Source organism: Pogoniulus pusillus, chromosome 3, assembly GCF_015220805.1.
Source record: "Pogoniulus pusillus isolate bPogPus1 chromosome 3, bPogPus1.pri, whole genome shotgun sequence".
NCBI classification, from domain to species: domain Eukaryota; kingdom Metazoa; phylum Chordata; class Aves; order Piciformes; family Lybiidae; genus Pogoniulus; species Pogoniulus pusillus.
The window spans coordinates 19,447,944-19,468,236 of NC_087266.1; the positions used below are offsets into that span (position 1 = coordinate 19,447,944).

Consider the following 20,293-nt stretch of genomic DNA (forward strand, 5'->3'; position numbering starts at 1 on the left):
TAGGAACTGGTAAAACAAAATTAAAAAAACAAACAAACATAGCTGTAGTTACTTAATACAGAAGTCTAGAAGAGACATTATCACTTCTCTTGTGCCACAGGAAGTTAATACCCTGGAAATATGAGAAAAGAAACTACTGAGTTTTTGACTAGAGAAAGACTAAACAGATAAATATGCTGAAGCTTGATTTTTTTTTTTTTTAAATTAAAGAGGGTTGAAAACTATACAGAAAAAAAAAGAGTCCTTTTCTCCATCTTGCTTCCTTGTCACTCCAAGGCACAATGTTGGCAGTGGAGTGGTGTCAGAAAGGGAATGACCAAAAGCTTTGACACTGCAGCATGAAGCTACATGCATAGGACCATTTAAGCAGTGATGTATTTGTGTGTTCACACTGCCACTCCTGAGCATGACAAGGGAACTGACATTTACTTTACATGCTGAGGGATGTCCTAGAGAGATAACATGTAGTTACCAAACAGAACAGTCCCTGTTGCCAGACACTGCAAGCCTTCGTAACAACAGTCCTATTACCTGATCTGTCAAACACTAGGGTAACAAATGCATTAGCTATTGAGTAGTGGAAAACAGAAATGGTAAGAATCCTGGTGACCAAGACAAAAAGGCTCTTTCATGCTGAGGACAGGTGATAAACTGCTGCCTGGCAGCCTCATATAAACCTCCAGGGAAGTTCACAAGTGTCCTTGAGCATCTTCAGGTGCTGTTGCCACCTTTAGTCATGTCATTTCTGGGTCATTGTCTTGTTTGGCTGGTCAAAGCCTGCATCTCCTAATCCAAACACAATTTGTTCTGTTTCATCCATCTGCTTTTCCTTTTCAGGTATACTGCTTCTACATCAGAAGTCTGAAGAAACCAGAGTCAAAAGCTTCCATTTTTCATTGATATCACTTGGCAAGCACACACAGCTCAGTGTTTGGATGCTTAGTGTTACTCAACAGTAGCTGGAGAAGGATATTAGAAAAGACCAATAATGCCACCAGAAAAAAGTAGGGAATTTTATAGTTTTCCCTTCAAAACATAGAATTCCTACATTTTGAGAGCCAGTAGTCTGAGGAACACACCACAGTATGAGCACAAGGGCTTACACAGAATGTTATCTTGAGCTAAGAGTAGGAAACATGCATGCATTCTCTCAATTTAGTAGACACTGCTGTTCATAGAACAGCCAAACTAAACCTTTTCTGGTAAGTCAGACCCCTGCACACTAATGACAGCATATAAGCACTCTAAATTTCTGTATCTCTCAGTCTGTGGAGAAAAGTTTGGGATGCAGTTTAGTTAAACATTCATACAATTACCACTACAAAAACAAAACATGCCATGGTACTTACAGGATGTGACACAATACACTGCTTAACATGTTTAAGGCCAGTGAACAATTTGCTGGGTAAGAGACAGGAGGTCGAGCTGCTCAAGATAACTTTGTCACCAACAATAAGATCTAACTGACTGAAAATCTTCTTTTTCAGTTCCAGGTTCTCTGGAGTACATTCCTGGAATAAAACCAAAAATCAGTATTAGATGTCTTCGAATTCAACATACATATTTTAGTCTTCACTGATCCCACCTTGGCACCTAGGAACTCAACACAAATCATTGAATTCAATCAGCTTACATACACCACTGAGCCATCACAAAAAACCTTTCCCATATATAAAGAAATGGAAAGCCCAAGAGTTTCTCTATAGCAGAAGATGGACCACCACAGACCACAAGACATTTAACCCATAACAAATTATTCTGCTTTGTCTAAAATATAGACTTTTACTCATGCACAAAGATGACACAGTATGGAAGAATAAGACATGGTCTCCATTTTGAGAGAGTCTCACATGATAGAAGACAGTATTCTTTATCAGACAGGGTGGAAATGAATAGGTTTATCTCAAAAGAGGACAAACTTACAATCTTCAGAACTATGTCAGAAAACTCTAAGATGCAGTTCTGGAATCTGCATTGAAACAGCTCTCAGTGACTCTCAAGCTTAAAAAGCTGAAATATCTCCACTCATTCTATTTCTGAGAAAGATTTCTGAAGTAGAAGGCATGCTATCAGAACTTCTCCCAAAGCCACTGTGCATGTTAAGCACTGCAGTATTGTGTGAAATTTCACATATATGAGCCAAGAGGCACAATCTACAGGCACTAGAGCCTCAGGGTAATCCGCAGGAGCTGCTTGAAGGACAGCATGCCAAAGTCTGTAAGCATCGAAGACATGGGAGAATTAATACAGTGGATCCCACAAACAGGAAAGCATTCAGTCTACCACAAGAAGAAAAGCAACCTTTATTCTAGGCTTTTTTGAAGGACTTAAAAAAATCCAAATAGGATCCCAAACTTGCAAAACTTCAGCTTTCCCTTTAAAACATACAAAACATACATGCTGTATCCCAACTCCAAAAACCTTCCACTTGTTAGTACTTGATTCTGTTCTTCCTGCTGTGCAGAACTGCATGTAAATGTAGGGGAAAACACTAAATATTTAATATAATAAACAAATTACCAGTCATTTTAGACAGGCTCTGTGGCAGGAATTTCCAGGGCCTGAGTTCTTAACCCAGTAAATAGGTTAAAAGCAACTTGAAACCCCAAAAAATAAGCACGTTGCATGGAACAGGACTAAAAGTTCCATGATGCAGAAGAGATAAATGGGGTCATGTAAGAACTCCGGGTAGGGCACAAAGTAATAGAGGCCTTATCAAAACAAAATGATACTCTGCTTATAATTCTAAGATCCTTGCTTGCTGGTTAAGTTTAAATAGTTTCTTTTAGTACAGCCAAAGATGAAGAGAACTTTGCAGATACTGTTCAAGCTAATAAAAGACTTGCTCTGAATAGGTTTATTGTGAACTTGAAACCCTAAGCCTCTTCTCACATCAGATGATAATCAAAAAGGCAAACTCAAATCTGCTGGAAACTCAAACCTGCCACAGTTACGTAAGTTTTCTGAATGGGCCATTTGCTTGAAGTTTCTTGCATAGTGTAACAATTGTATTCAGGTTGTTGGACCACTGCAATAAAGTTTCTGTCCTCATCAAGCATGCAATTATTTTCTCAGAGATACCAATTCCCTGAAGAACAGGGGGGGGAAATTAAGCTCTAAACAGTCCATTAAACAGGAACCTTGCTTGCTGTCAGTTATGGAGCCTGGAAAGGTCTGAAGCTATTCTGTTTACCCTGAGAAAGAGAAGATCAAATAATGAGCAGATAAGATATGGTTTTAAAGCTACCATAGCCTCTCTCAAAGAATCACCACAGAAAGCTTAGCATACACCTCTGCGCATTTTAAGTGACACTGTATATTTCTGTGCCCTTTTTGTAGAGAAGATCACACTTCTCATTTGCAGTGAACAGTACACCTTTATTCCAAGGCCTGGGCACCTGAACAATGTTGCTACTAATATGACTTCAAATTTAAACCTTATTAGACATTATTTTAAACAGCCTGATTCGAGACAGATGTTAATTTTTAAAGCCTACCTTCTGTAAGAGTTGTATTGAATCAAAGGCATCAAGGTAATAAGTATTACACTATGCAAATACATGTTCAGATAACACATAGCAGCTCCTTGACCGGACTATGAACTCTTCAAGAACTACACAAAGATAAACACACGCTAGACTCTCTCCCTAGCACACAACAGGCAAAGTGATTGAGGTTTAGTTGTGCCCAGTTTAAAAGCTGCACTCATATGACGCAACCCCTTGAATGCCAGACACAGAAAGCTAGGGAGTTTTACCTGCTTAAATCCTGTGTCTTTGTGGTTTGGTACAGGCTTTTGACACCATGCTATCCACCATCTGTGTGTTTCCATATACGCCCACAACTTCATTTACCTATATTTAAATGCTGGCATCTGCTCAGGTTATTCCTAGCCATTCTCAGATATGCCAAGGTAGCAACTTGCCTGTACCACCTTCCAGGAAAACGCTTCCCAAAACACTACCTTGCAAAAGATCTTCTTCTTACACTAGCAACAGGAATCACTGCCAAGTCTGTGGATTTACTAGCACTAGGGGGTGAAAGAAACAAAGCATGACCTGAAATAAAGCACTGCAACACAGTGACACGGTCCTAAAACAAGTGGCATTGTTCAATACAATCATGGCGATATAAGATGAAAGGCAAAGCAGATAGTCAAAGCATGAAGGAGGTCAACGAGTAGCAACCATTCAGCAACAAGCAAATCATTTTCTCAAAGAGCATCTGGAGATGCTGTCACAGGGAGCAGCACTAAGCCCTCTCAACAGCAAGTATGGAGTCTGGTGGCAGTTGTCATGCGTAAGTCACTGATGAGTAAATGGGTTTGAAAGCCACAGCCTCACAATGAGTTCCCATATCCCCGCTAGATTTTGGCTGCTGCATAACATTCCAAACATAATGAAGAAAGCATTTCTACCCTGGAAATCTCAGTATGAAGATCTAGGATAACATTAAATTCCTGTGAGTGAGAATAGAACAATCTTGAACTCTCCTAGGCCTCTATGTATTCCATGACTGTATCCTACACCAGGGGATTCTCTAAGCAGATTTTGGCCAAAGTTGTTCCCCTGAAGTCTAAGGCTGCAATCCTACTTTTTGTCTTGCTGTTCCTCTCAGGATCCTCAGCTCTATCAGCCAAGGCTTCATCTCGACCTTCACGCCTCCAACCATTCTTTAAGTACGAGGTTCTGCACAGCATGCCCCCTCCTCAGCTCCTCAATCACATGTCAGGAAGTTACCATGAACACATTCCAGAATCATCCTGAATCATTTGTGCTATCCTGAGCTCCCTCTCCAGATATTGAGGCAGCTGAATCCCCACCATGAAGACAAGGGCCTGTGAAGTTTCTTCCAATTGTCTGGATAAGGCCCTTTCTTCTTGATCAGGTGGCCTGCAGCAGATGTCTACCAGGTCTTCTACAGTGGTGGTCCTGTTAATCCCAACCCACAGGCTCTGAACTGGCTTCTCATTCAAACCAAGGCAGAGTTCTGTGCATGCTAGCGCACAGCAGGTAACAAATCTCCTAGGTAGCTGTTTCTCTCCTACTGTTATCTTGCATTGCCTAACCTCTAAACACTGTACTTCATTGCCATGCTGCACTGGCAAGAGTGCCCTGTAACCTTGTCCTAACCACAACCACAGCAGAAAATTATTTTCAAGAGTTCCACAACTTCCCTCCTCCCAACAGACTCAGTAGGGCTTCAAGTAGCAGGTAAACTGTTAGAAGCCATAACCACTTTGATGGCTCCAAGGACATTCTTCGTCTTCTGTTGTTAGGTAAGGATGTCCAAACATGCCACAAGCCCTAGCTCTGATCCTCTATTTCTACACATACAGCTTACACCATTTAAGTGTTCTCAGCCTTTCAGTGCTGCAATTTAGCTGACGATTTTGAGATACTTCTGTAGCACAGTTCCGAGCCAAGCAACTCTCTCATCAAATCAAGAAGCAGCAGCAGAAGCTTTCAAAGCACCAAACTATCCCACAAGTAGCACCCAGACTGTCAGCGCTTTTGCAAGACAGTTCAGCTTTTTGTGGGAATATGAAGATCTTCACAGGATCAAGAGACAAAGACTTTGGAATCTCAGAAAGCAGCTTTTCTGTAAGCTTTTTTGCCTAATCCATTCGTACAAATACTTCCATTATCTTCTACAGTTATAATCCATTAGAAAAATGACTTCCCAGAAAATACTTTCAGGCATGACTGTTTTATTTACTACCAAGCCTCTTTAAAATGTATTTCTAAACCAAAGCCTGGCAAACATAAATGTACATAAGGCAGGGACCTACAGATATCAAGCAGCATTCAGGTTATCTGTATAAAGATAGGTATTAAAAAAACCTGGAAAGACTTGAAAGTAATAAACAGATTTCAAAGCATTAATTTTACCACATCTTAACAACAACAATATTAACAATTAAAAGGTTATTGTAAAAACCTAGTTGACTTCTGAAAGAAAAAAGTATATATGCCAAATTAATCTCTCTGCAATTTAATTATATCTCCCCAGTACTACTTGCAAAGTCGAGGTTACTGAACTGGGAGTTCAGTAAAGTAAAATACTGGTTGTTTTGGGGGGGTTGTTTCTTTGTTTAAAATTTTTAATACCAAAACAAATAATTACATCAAAATGCTACTTTTTTCTTCCAATATTGCTATTTAGCTCAACTATCTGCAATTTTTTCATGCAATAAATAGGTTTGGCAATCTCACAAAGTTCAAAATAATAATAAGTATTATTATTTTTATTGCAATTTCAGATGTAAGCACTTGACTGCAAGGACTCTGGACTTTGCATCTTGCTCCTGCTGAGAGCAGTGATGTAGTTTTAGATGACTACTCCGAGATATTTTAAAGATGGACAGTATGTGGTCATACTAGTATACTAATTAAGACAAGGTGCTAAATAAAACCGCATCACTTCAAACTGCAAGGATAGTGGAGAGAAAACTAAGCTACTTTAGTCTCCTTTTAGAAGGTGTTGTTTATTACCCTCATGGAATCATAGAATCAACCAGGTTGGAAGAGACCTCCAAGATCATCTAGTCCAACCTATCCCGCAGCCCTAGCCAGTCAACTAGACCATGGCACTAAGTGCCTCATCCAGGCTTTTCTTGAAGACCCCCAGGGACGGTGCCTCCACCACCTCCCTGGGCAGCCCATTCCAATGGCAAATCACTCTCTCTGGCAAGAACTTCTTCCTAACATCCAGCCTATACCTACCCTGGCACAACTTGAGACTGTGTCCCCTTGTTCTATTGCTGGTTGCCTGGGAGAAGAGGCCACCCCCCACCTGGCTACAATGTCCCTTCAGGTAGTTGTAGACAGCAATAAGATCACCCCTGAGCCTCCTCTTCTCCAGGCTAAACAGGCCCAGCTCCCTCAACCTCTCCTCATCTAAGGGTATATGTGGGGTCAGCAGCTGTGTGAGATACACACACTCTTGCTCAGTGTATAGCGTTAACACTCCAGGGGGAGTAACCCTGAACCTGATTCTAGGGGTCTTGACCACCACCAGGTGATGCTTAGCTCACTCCCCCACTTCCTGTCCTATAAAATGAGGGGGACTTCCTGTTCCTCTCTCTCTCACCCTGCACCTCACTCTGCACATCACCACCCCCTGCATACCACCACACCAGGTGGCAGAGATGAGGCAGCCAAAGCCACCACCACAAACTCGGGCTGTATTTATACATTTCGAATTTTGCTATTTTCCCTTCCCTATTCCTTGTAAACTTCCTGTCATAAATAACAGGCACAAACTGGCGTTCATGCAGAGTAAGACTTTAATAGAGTCACAGGAATCAAGCAATGTACAGGCCTGGGTGCGGGGGGAGGCTCTGCTCTACCCTAACGCACACCCTTTGCCTTCAGTTGTCTCTTTTTATACCCTATTCTATTACATATTCATTACTAATTCTAACAAAAGGTTGGGTTTTCCTTATCAGTTTTAGGAATGGGAGGTGTCTCTTCCATGCATGTCTCTTTTTATCCAGTGGTCCCTCTGGTGGTGTTCAGTGATGAAGTAAGGGGTCTTCCTCAAGTGTCCTTTCCATGAACTCCAAACTAGTAGTGTCCTTTGTATGACTCTTCCTGTTTGCTCATGCCAAAGGCTGTCTCTTCCACCTGCCTCCCTCCTCCACCAACCTTTCTAATTTCTAATTATTTATTGCTATTATCTTAAGCCAAGTGTATGGTTTTGTGATGGTTGTGCAAGGAGGAATGCAGCTCCATTCAAAACTCCCCTTCCTCCCTGTCTGTGGCCTCTTGCCACGAATTGATCGGATCAAACATATATTTCTCACACTTCCCTACCTCAGATACCCTTTTAAGTTATTGTTAAACTTTTCCTTTTAACTTCCAAATCGAGTGAGATTGATTTATTCGGGTGTGCTTACCTCTCTCTCTCCCTATGTCTAATCCCTTTCTTTGGGAAAGGAGGGGGAAGAGGGGAGGGCACTCTACAGATTGTTATTGGTTCTATCAAATTTATTAGAGTCTCTGGGAATTTTAACTAGAATCTAGACACTCACCATTGTACATGTTTGAGATTCATTCAGAAAACCTTTAATAAAATTCAAAACCCCAACTACAGGACAGTAGATCATAGAATCATAGAATCAACTAGGCTGGAAGAGACCTCCAAGATCATCCAGTCCAGCCTATCACCCAGCCCTATCCAGTTAACTAGACCATGGCACCGAGTGCCTCAGCCAGTCTTTTCTACAATCCTATTCTGGAGCCGTTGTAAAAGCAACAGTTAAAACTGTCTGAACAGGCTAAACTATTTTTTTTTAAACCCAATTTAGGGCTACAGCTCACTTCAAATCTAAAGTGATAGCTTCTTGTTGTCTTGAATTTATGAGCTCATACTGGTGCGAAATTTGATGCTTCTTAAATCACTACCTCTTGAGTGACATGGAAGACTGTCCACCACATGATACTGTACAGGTAAATAACACTTTGTGAACTAAAATCCAGCATTTAGATGGAAACATTCTCTACTTTTCTAAAGTTCAGGAATGTACCCCAGAGTCATAAAAATATCAAGTTACTACCATTTTATACTGTTCAGAATAATTAACTGAGTCACAATTATCTGTTCAACCTCTAGTAAAAATACAAAACAAGATCTGAGGAAGTACTACAGAACTTCCAGAACTACATCTTCTAAAATACCCTAAAATAATCAAACTAGCAGATTTTGAAGGGTTTGAGGAGACTGAAGATTTTTGTTTTGCTTAAAACACAACAAAAGAAGGCAAGTTTTGTTTCATCTAATGTCAGTATCATGCCATTAAGAGATCCAACTTTTTCCATGATGTTCATCTGCCTTCCAAAACTTGCAAAAGACAAACTGATCAGACCACTACAGGAGAGGTGAAGATCCTCTTTTGTTCTCTCAGGGAAGGGCAACAAGATCTCGAACAAGTTGATTGATATCCTCCCTCCAAAATCTTCTCTCAAAGTATTGGATCTTTTCTGTTTTCTTCTACTGTGGTTGCATCTACCACGAAAAACAGACAAAGTGAGCTAGGAAAGACAATGGGGAATAAAACAGCCCTAGAAAAGATATCAGGGAGCACTGAAAAAGAACCCAAAGAGCAGGACTGGGTACAATGACAGTTATGCTAAGAACTGCCTCCTGTAATGCACAGGATAGACAAGGGAGTAAATGTCAGAAATTTTGGAAGGACAAAAGTCTATCCAGAAGCTGCACCAAAGCAGTGATACCCAAAAGTCATCTTTCAGTCCAACTTAAAAACCAACTTGATAACATATTTCACAGCAAGTCTTTGAGATCAGACTGTTTCAAACCCTGAAATCAGAAAAAGAGTTTTCTCAAAATCTCTACCAAGTTGGCAAGTCAGACCAGATGCTTTAAACTAGCTCCCTCAGAAGCCAAAATATAACCTTGGGTGCCTCAGGCCAGTGTTTAAAACAAAACCTGGCCTAAAGCTTTATTTACCCAGCTGAGAGCACACAGATCCACATTTGTCTGTCCAATGCTCAGAGCTGACCAGTGACCAGTCCAGAAGAAGCTACATCACTGCAAGGCTTGCACACTCTGTTTCAGCAGCTTTGTATTTACAGAGCTATGTCATGAACACAGATTCCAAACTGGGATGATCTTCTAACCTAAGAGTTCAAGACAGCTGAAGACTGAAGCAGATATTCCCTAATCAACAGAAAGGTTTCTTGAAAGACACAAGAAAAATAACAAGCAAAAAGGAAAAAAAGGATAAATACCTCAAGACCACAAGGCACAAGTTACAAGTTTAGTTTCAACTCCTTGCCAGTCTGCTTTGTTTCATGCCACATGAAATGATCTTCCAGCCACCCTTCATGCCCAGCTTCAACAAGCCTGGCCAGGTCTTGCAACTCATGAGTGTACAGAGCAGCTCAAGAATCAAGACTATGGTCTTACCAAGACCTCACCCTCCTCTGAGAGCTAGCAAAGTTTATTATTCTGTTATTATTTTTTTCTAAAGTATTTAGAAGGATACATTTTCACTTTACTAGCATTGTGACACAAAATCATGCAAGTCCTGCACTGATTTTTTTCCCCTTATATTAGTTATGAACTAGATACACATACGCTCAAGTCTTGTTTTAGTAGCGAAAGAAGAACTAGTAAGTTCAGGATCAAATAACCATGTAAGGGCAAAAGATAAAAGTCACTATATATTTGTGCAGGAAAGTTAAGAGCACAATATTAAGAAATATTTACCTCCCAGTGATATTGTCATGCCAAGCCCATTATAGTACAAACATAGACCATGGATTCAGAATAATGGATAACAGAAGAGGTATTTCAGAATTAAAGCTTTCAGTGATGCAAGAATCTTGCAGTGCACTTTCACCTAAATACTTTAGGTTATGTACTGACTTTAAGTTGCATAGAAAGCTGTTAGATGTGAAACTGCATCATTTCCATATTTTTCTCAGTGAATACCATTTAAGAGAAAAGAAAAAAACAAACTGATTTCCTTCTGATGTTGATGCAAAGCACACTAATCCTCGTAAGTTACTTTCATAAAAATGCTCAGGAGTGGAAATAGGTAAAGTAGTATGTGTCAAGATAAATGTTGTTTTAACTCAGTCCTGATTATTCCCTGCATCTTTTTCACTTTTATATATTTGCTAGCAGCATTTAAGAAGTTCCATTTTCTTACTACTTCATCCCATTCATTCTAAGTTCTGTCCCATGAAAACACGACATAAGGCAACAGTTTGTATAAGTAATTCAGGGAGTGCAAACTGCAGGAAAATTTTTCAAGCAAGAAGTGGATTTACTCTGCAAAGGCCAAATTTGAAAGGAAGTTAATATTTAATCAACTGAAAGCCAGGAGGAAAAAAATGCAGCTCTCATGGAAGTCTTCTGACAAGTTAATCAGTAAGTTATATCATTAGGCAACAAAAGAGAGTTCTCTATATTCAACTAACATTAATGCAACTGATGTTTTTAAGTAATTAAAAATCAGTACACTTGCATTCATAAGTTACTATTAGTTGGTTTTGTCCTTCCAGGTTCAAAGCTGCACTAGATAATGTTTCTGTAGGTTGATGTGGTTCAGCCAGAAAGCAGCCTATTCATTGGTGAAATAAAGCTGTGAGCCTGGAATTAAGATCTTTTAAAATCTATTCCACTCCTCTTCCAAAATCAAAGACTATGTCAAACAATTTTCCCACTTGAATATTCTATATTTATTAACACTTTGCATCAAACCAAAAGCTGATGGTACAGTCTGAAACTCAGGAGCTGATATGAATACCACTGAAAGTGTTTCACACATAGGATTTGTTACCCATGGACATATTGCATTCAATTTACTTATTTATATGCTAAACAGCTACATGCTAAGAGACATCAGAATGGCTAAAGGAACACAAAATAGTACCAGAAAGCCTGAGTTACCCCAGATAGACTGTCACAATTCGGAGACTATCAATGCAACACTGCTGTGTCAAACGACCTGAAGGAAACAGAGATTCCTCTCAAAGGTTTGCACCATTAGGATGAGAGGCAAGAGACTAAAGTTGTGAGAGCAGAAATTCCAATTAGGCATTAAGAAAGAAGTTTCACAATTAGAGTAATCATTACTGTAGAAAGTTATCCAAAACTCTACTGCATAAATCCTGGGCAAGCTGATATAAATTGGTCCTGCAAAAGGTTGGATGACTTCTACAGGTCCCTTCCAACTCAAAATTACTTTGATTCTGCAACATTTGCCCAATGCCTGTTTACTAGATCAGCTGATGAGAGAGGGAGAGGCAAGGAGAATACAGCCCTCGATTTAATTTCTGAAGTAGTACAAAGGGCCTTGTTCAAAAATCTTACTACTGAAATGCCTCTCTAACAAGAGCAATAATCCACTAAAATTCAACATCTGTCAGAGCAACAAGAACTATGATCTCCATGACAGCTGTGGCTAGCTCAGAAGATAATAAAGTGAAGATGCTGCAAAGATGCAAAGTAGCATACAGAGAAAGTAAAGACACCATATGAACATGCCAGGTAGAACAAAAAGCCTGGAAATGCAAAAATAGACAGGCAGAACTACAAGACCCTACTGAAAACAAGACAGCCTTCACAAAGTTGATGTGGTAGCCAAATGAACATGGTTGTGTAATATTGTTATTATATCAAAGTAAGACAAAGGAGACACTACCACCCCAACACCCTCACAATTCACAAGAGGAAAACTGTAAAAGATATTTTTCACTTTCTTCAAAATGCATGGAGAAGGACCAAAAGGTGATCAGAGTACAGAAGTGCTGTCGGAAAAACACAGAGCAGTGATTTATTTATTTGCAACTGTTCTGTTTTTCTAATCCTTGCAGAAAATCAAAGCCTTAGTCTTGAGAATTCAGAGTCCATCTCAGATTGGACAAAGCTGAAGAAGTCAAAGGATAAAGACAGAGGAACCAGAACCATGCTGATATTTTGATACAGTTGAAACATGATTGGACACATTCCGATAAGGTTGCAATACACAACTCACTTGAAACCAAACTGAATAAAACAATATTTTGAGAGCAGAAGAGTGGCAAGCAGACGCAGCTTTTCAACAATAAGTCTTCAACTATAAGTCTTATGTTTCTATCAAACAAATTCACAGAAGAGAGTAGCCCCAAATGAGAATTACCTATACAGGGAAGGTTAAAAGCAGCTTTTCTGAGTGAAGTCCTGACTCACAGAGCTAGTTGAACTCTCTAAACCAAGCAGAAAGCACAAGCATTTAAGTCATACGGCTGATGCGGGTCTGAATGCCCAGAAGTCTTCCAATAAGAATTAATAAAAGCATTCAAGGAAGTTAAATGGTCACAGATGAGATAAAGGGATCTTTCAAGGATAGTAACTGGTAAGGAAATAGTAAGCAAAAGGTAGGAAAAACAGTCAGTTCTTACTCAGTGGAAGATGCTGACCAGTGCTGTTTCACAGATGTCTGTACCCTTAGTTATATCCATTCATAAATGACCTGAAAGTTAGTTCACAAAATTAACTTGATCATCATGATTACAGCCACAGAGATTTGCAGACAGACTTTACAGGACTGAGTGACTAGACAATGAATTTGCAGATTAAAAAAATCACTGCAAGATACATATGTGAAAACAATAATATAAAGTGGCAAGCTCTGAGCTCATTACTAATGAAGGAGTAAGATATTTGGGTAGCAGTATACATTTTCATGATCTGGAAAAAAGGAAGTGAATAGAAAATAGTATACCACTGTAAAAATCAGTAACAAATTCACTCCTTGGCCTCAGAGTGAGGCTTTGATCTGCCTCCTATCCTCTGTTACTCCACCTCAAGCTTAAGAGGAGAAAACATCTAGAAATCTGTTCTTGTTCAGTTAAATTTGTTGTTAGGGATGCATTTAAACTAAGCAGACTGTGAGATTTACAGCCTGAAACACTACAAATTGTAAACTCTTGGGTGCAACACATACAGGCAGAGCTAATTAATGGTAACTAATGGGTAATGGACAATTCATACCCAGAAATGGTCCACAATTCACATATTCCCTGAACTATAGCCATGCCAGTGAGCAAACTAATAGGCACCCAAAGACAAGAAGATTCAGTAATTTAGCTTGTTCCCCATCTCAATTTTACTTAGGAGCATAGATTCCATCCCTGTATATCAAGCCCATTTTTAATACTCTACCACTCTGAGATAACTGCTTTTGGCTGCAGTGCTCCTTCACAGTCACCCCTGGCATACTCATACTCCCTGTCTCCCACAGATACATGATGTGGAAGAAACACATTTTAGTCCCAGCACTGGAATGTGTGGTGTTCCTGCAGAGAAAATCTCTCCCTCAAGAATTGCCCACCCATCTTCCCCTCACATTCATCCCTCTAGCAGGTACAGTCTCTGTTACACATAGAGGTCTGCAATTCTCTTTTGGCTTAGCTGTCAGCCTTGCCTAACATGATCTTGAAGAAACGTGCAAAGACTCTCAAATGGAAATTCTGCAAAGAGGCACAGCCTCTCACGTTAGGGTACTAGGCTAGAAAGAACTTCAATTTTAATGAGCAACTATCCTTATAAGGTTAGGATGCTGAATTCTCCACTACCCACCTACTGCACAGCACAGCTCTTGACATCTTTCTGAACTGTTTGCTCAGAGTTGTCAAATCTTTGCTTACCTGAATGAAAGTAGCGCCCTCTACTGCTGTCTTCAGGTCTGTACAGACGCTAATGAGAGACAGTTGCTGCTCTGCACTTAAAGATCCTTTCAGGAATCCCGACTCTTCCAGCTCTTTCATTTGTTTGCTGGCAGAAACAAAATACACATTTAGCCACTATTAATTTTTATCAAAGTTTCTTAACAAACCAGTACTACTAAGCTATTTGCCATGCCACTGCATAGATTTATGCTCAAAAAGCCTAAAGTTCAACTATGGAAATTTCTCTTTGCTCATGCATCTTATTTTTATTTTTTAATTCTCTTCAAGCACAGACAGCTCTAAGACCTACTTCTAGATGTAAGCTTACCATCACCTCAAACCTATTTTCACACTGGTGCAGGAGCAGCAAGAGTTTCTCTAGTAAAAACTGCTGAGAAGAAAGGTCTCCTTAACATACTTCAACCAGCTTTACAAAAAACATCTCTTCTGTTATGAAGACTCAATGTAAGAACATGGTTTAACTGTTATAAAAGTGATAGTTTGAAGCAGGCTAGAATGTTTTGGTGAGAAGAAATGGATTACAGGCTGTGAAAGGAAAACAATGGTGATGTCTACTTTGCTCATAGGCTTGCTGAGATGTATAGGAACAAGAAATAAAAACATAAATAACCACTCTCACTGGGGCTGCTGGCTGAGCTGCATCTTACTCTCTAACCTCACCCTCCATTTTGGACTAATCCACTTTGCTTCCTAACCCCCTGGACAAACCTCTATTCTTCCTTGGGACTGGGGTAAGGTTGAGAGGGGTAGGGGGAAGGTGAAGGGGTGGTTGAGAGCCCCCTCCTGGGGACTCAGGTTTCTGGGAGGGGAGTTGTGTTTCTGTATTACTTTCTTTTACCTTGTATATTTCTGTATGTAACTGTATATACTGTAAAGATCTGCTTGTATATTGTGCTAAGCTGTAAATAAATAGCTTCATTCATATTCCCAGAGCCAGCTGAGTCTAGTCTGGGTGATTTCTAAAGAGTGGGGGGGCAGGGAACACCCAAACCACCACATGTTTTAAAATCAAATAAATATATTCCATACAGCCAGGAGCCTTTCCTAAAATAATCCCTATCACTATGCACCTTTGGGTTGCATCTCCTCACTCTCTACCAGTGACACTGTGACACCCATCAGTAATCCTGACTGTATCTGACAGGGAGCAAATGGACCGCAGCTCCCAGTTGCTTTGTGAAGTTTTGGGAGGCATCATTTATTTTCCCCCACAGCACTTCAAACTAATTGAAAGGGGATAGGGATGTAGCTCATACTGACTCTTCTTTATACTCTTTTCAGACCACCTGCTGACCAACGTGTGATAATGCACTCATCTTTGTCAAACCATCCTTTTATTTAGAGGTCTTTACTGTCAACAAATACTGACTCCATCAATCAAATAAAAATACTAAGCTTCCTTCTCCAGATTTTCCTAAACAAACTGATTTGGATTCATCCAACCTACCCTGTCAACATGCACTTCTGAAACGGCCTTCAGCTTTCTTTTAGAGAAGTGGTAACTCTTTAAGGTGCATTTGTCTCATCCTTTTTAGGCATCTAAGTATGCAATGCATACTGCTTTATAACCGAAGGACCTATTTCCCCCAACCAAAAGAAAATAGCTCAGAATGAGCTATTTAGAGCACAGTATTCTGAAATAAAAAATGAAAACTGATAAGGATTTATCTAAAGACAATCCAGCTTCTACTTTACTGAACAGAAGCAAGTCACAGCAGATTCACCAGGCCCTCAGATTGAGCTGGCTCATCAAGTCTTTTGAAGAATCTACATTTTACTTCATCATTCATGTAATTATGCTGTGTCCAAAATCCCCAAAGCAAATATAGGGTCTAGTACATTTATCATGGCTTTAAGACATAAATATCTGCTGCTGAAGTTACTGTGATGTCTTTCCTTCTATTCGAGTTGTTAAAAAGAGGACATTTGTTTTGCAGCATCAAAACAGGTTTCCTAACCTATCTTTCTGACACCAACCCACAGCAGCAATACCTTATCCAAGAATCAGCCTCACTAAAAATCAAGATAAAGAGCACTTGGTGGCCACTTACCAGTAGCCAAAAACACATAGTGCAGTTCTGCTCCTGGTCTAGCATAAGTAAAAAGAAATACCTTCATGTAACCATGGTCTTTGTACATTAAATCAAAGTATTTCAAATAACTGGGAGTAGTTCACTTGTCAGAAGAGGCTGTTTGAAGCTAGTTAAGGTGACAGTGCACTTCCTGAAATCAGAGCATGCACTCATACTTCAGATTGGGAAGAACATCAACCACAACAACTATCTACATGCATGCACACACACAGTGCTAACTCCTGCAAGCATTAACTTTCTCCTCTTCAGCGAGCTGCTCCAGCAATTAAGTCCACATAACTATTTCTGTACTGAAAGTTCTAACATTTCCTCTTGATTTTTGTCAGAAATTATCACAGACAGGGATTTCTGGTTCTTTCAGGTAAATCATGCCTGGGTAAGTAGCTAGGGGTTTGCAATTTGTTTACACTGAAGAAGAGTTTTGAAAAGGTTAAGAGTCATATAACCCTTAGAGACTGCTCAGGTTTGTCCTGTTGACTTCCCTGAAGTCCCTTAGGCTTGGTGCTGAAGTAGTTTTTCTACTAGTTTATGCAGTTCAAAACTCATCAAAAGAGTTCTGTTAATAGCTTTCTGCCTTTTTCCTCAAATATAGGTTTAGACTTAAAAACCTAGACCTTTCCTACCCAAAGCTAAAATAGTTAGAATTTCCTTTCAGTAAGTTTTGTTTAAGAGCATTTTTCAAGGAAGAAGAAAAAAAGTTAGAAAATAGTAAATCATGCCCAGACATCTCCCACCACTTCCACTGCAGCAAAGTCACAGAAATCAGCAGGAAATACATCGAGTCTCTGGAAGAATTGCCCGTTTGGTTTCTTTACACTGCAAACAGACAGCTGGAAAGCACAGACTTCTGCCTCTTGAGAAACAGGACACTTGGGCTCCATTTTCCAACCTGACACAGTAGCTAAACAGAAGCTCCATCCAAGAATTCTAGCACACTTTAAGTGACAATGCTTCATCTGTAAAGAAATACAAGCACCTAAGATAAAGTACCCAAACTTGTGGCTCCTTTACACCTCGTGATGGCAATTGATAAGGAACCTATAATTGAAAAGGTCTTAACCATCTATTCATCAGATATAAATCTCCCAGGTGCTCTTGGCCAATCCCAGCATACTTTTGCTCACAGGCTGCATACTCCTTTAACAAATTCTTGCATTTTAAAAAGAGACCACAATAGAATTATTTCATTTTTTAAAGAAGGTGAAGTTCTTGCTCACTTTCTGTGCAATTTTACACTCATCTCATCCTTCCTGGTCCTCCAAAACACCAGAACATTTGATAACGGAGGGATTCAAAAAGGATGAATTACTAGACTAGGAGATCTGGCTTTCATTTTTGTTCCACAAGCTCTTACAGAAGTTGGCAGCACCCGTCTCCTATTGTTCACCTTTCCTCCATTGATAGTGCTGACCATCCTGTCACTTATGCTTCTCCATCACAAATGTTACACGTGACACTGTGCACTGAGAATACCATTCCTTAATTAACATGCAAAACTATTAACTCCATCTTTTAGAACTTAAAGTTGGAAAAAGTTTTTTTTTCCCTGCTAAACAAACAAAAATCTTCCTGTTTAACATCAGTTGTCATGTTAGTATCACAGTATCAGAGTATTATTAGGATTGGAAGAGACCTCACAGATCATCAAGTCCAACCCTTTACCACAGAGCTCAAGGCTAGACCATGGCACCAAGTGCCACATCCAATCCTGCCTTGAACAGCCCCAGGGACGACGACTCCACCACCTCCCCGGGCAGCCCATTCCAGTGTCCAATGACTCTCTCAGTGAAGAACTTTCTCCTCACCTCGAGTCTAGATTTCCCCTGGCGTAGCCTGAGGCTGTGTCCTCTTGTTCTGGTGCTGGCCACCTGAGAGAAGAGAGCAACCTCCTCCTGGCCACAACCACCCCTCAGGTAGTTGTAGACAGCAATAAGATCACCTCTGAGCCTCCTCTTCTCCAGGCTAAACAATCCCAGCTCCCTCAGCCTCTCCACGTAGGGCTGTGCTCAAGGCCTCTCACCAGCCTCGTCGCCCTTCTCTGGACACACTCAAGCATCTCAATGTCCCTCCTAAACTGGGGGGCCCAGAACTGAACACAGTACTCAAGGTGTGGTCTAACCAGTGCAGAGTACAGGGGCAGAATGACCTCCCTGCTCCTGCTGACCACACCATTCCTGATGCAGGCCAGGATGCCACTGGCTCTCCTGGCCACCTGGGCACACTGCTGGCTCATGTTCAGGTGGGTGTCAATCAGCACCCCCAGATCCCTCTCTGTTTGGCTGCTCTCCAGCCACTCCGACCCCAGCCTGTATCTCTGCATGGGGTTGTTGTGGCCAAAGTGCAGCACCCTGCACTTGGAGCTATTGAACCCCATCCCACTGGACTCTGCCCATCTGTCCAGGTGGTCAAGGTCCCGCTGCAGAGCCCTTCTGCCCTCCAAAATTTAATTTATTTAAATTAGTATGGTTGTTTAAATTATGGAACAGGGAATAGGTGCATTATTTACATTTTGCCCTTCCTTCCTAGGAAATTTTGCCAATATATTTATTGGCACTTTCGTTGTTTCGTTCCACAAACTAATTTTAAGTTTTCCAAATGTTAGATGCTCTCTACAATCCCTAGAATGCCACAAAGGTGTGGGCAAAGGAAGGGAATGTCCTCGGATACAGTAAAGCACAAAGCAGACTGCTTGTACGTGCAGCAGTGCACTGCTGACCTCTAGTGGAGGACTTCAGGGTGAGCATCCCTGAGGATTAGCTTACTGCAGCACATGCCCACAGCACCTCACAGCTCTTCACTCTGCGTAGCTTGAAGAATTGTGACACAATTCTCCAAAAAAACAAAGAACCTATGTCAGTGAGAAAATACTTCCTTTTCGAACTCACACTTTGTCTATCTCCAGAGTTTTACTGCCGTAATTGATTGTAGATGTCTATACCCTACTATGGGGTAATGAGCCCACATTTATGCATAAGGCACCCAGTCATACCTGGCCACAAACTCACTGGAATGCCCTCGGTTACACTTCCTACTCTGAAAGTCTTTAGAGAAGGACCTTGCAAGTGGCACTGACATTTGATGCATTTTGTCCATGCTCCACTGCCTCACCTTTATCGATAGATACCATTGGGCAGCCATAGCATAACCAATCATTTATCATTTCTTTGCTATTTGTACTTCTGCTGTTCAAGCTAACAGTGTGCTACCTTTATGGAACTACCACTTAGCACCCATTTCTGTGCAGAACTGAAATAAAACAGGCATCTTGACTCCTTCTATTGATTTGTCTTTGCACACCGGGTAAAGAACCCAGATTTGAGACAAGATCAATTGCAATGCCTCCAAATCTAGTGAGCTAAGTAAACTCGCTGGTTATATCTGCCAAAATCCTTTTGACATCTTTGCATTAGAATTGACAAGTATATGCTTGGAAACCTTCCTGCTACGAAGCATTTTCCATGGTTCTCTTTGTTTTGTTTTCTTCCAGGTTTGGGTTCAGTATGGAAATTCTTACCAAAACTAAAGTAGGCATATGTAAAATAGAGACCCACACCTCACATCCCTGCTCCTGATCATGAAGACTCAATCTGACACCTGGATAATCACAGAAACTGTCTGAAAGGTGCCCTGGGAAGTCTCAAATCCAGCTTTCATCTACAGCAGAAATATTCATAGAATGGTTTGGGTTGAAAGGGACCTTACAGGTCATTTAGTTCCAAACCCCACCACCATGGGCTGAGAGTCCTTCCACTAGACCAGCTTGCTCAACGCCTCATCTAGCCTGGCCTTGAACACCTCCAGGGAGAGGGCATTCACAACCTCCTTGCACAATCCATTCCAATGTCTCACCACCCTCACTGTAAAGATTTCTTCCTAATATATTGCTAATACCAGATCTGGTTAGCCTTGCTTCTGTGTAGCCAGGCCTTGAGAGACATTCATGTACCAGGCAAACATGAACACCATAACTATTCTCAAAACACAGGTTTTGCCTTA

At 40.6% G+C, this 20,293-nt stretch overlaps 1 protein-coding gene across 3 annotated transcripts in view; it reads right to left on the reverse strand.

Moving 5' to 3' along the window:
* Window positions 1–20,293, reverse strand: part of CRYL1 (crystallin lambda 1) — a 60,040-nt gene that overhangs the window by 31,057 nt on the left and 8,690 nt on the right. For all 3 annotated transcript variants that reach the window (XM_064171588.1, XM_064171609.1, XM_064171598.1), the window contains exons 3-4: window positions 14,163–14,289; window positions 1,350–1,511 (exon numbers count right to left, since the gene is read on the reverse strand). In XM_064171588.1, the coding sequence (XP_064027658.1) occupies window positions 1,350–1,511; window positions 14,163–14,289 (289 nt within the window). The remainder of the gene's footprint in view (window positions 1–1,349; window positions 1,512–14,162; window positions 14,290–20,293) is intronic.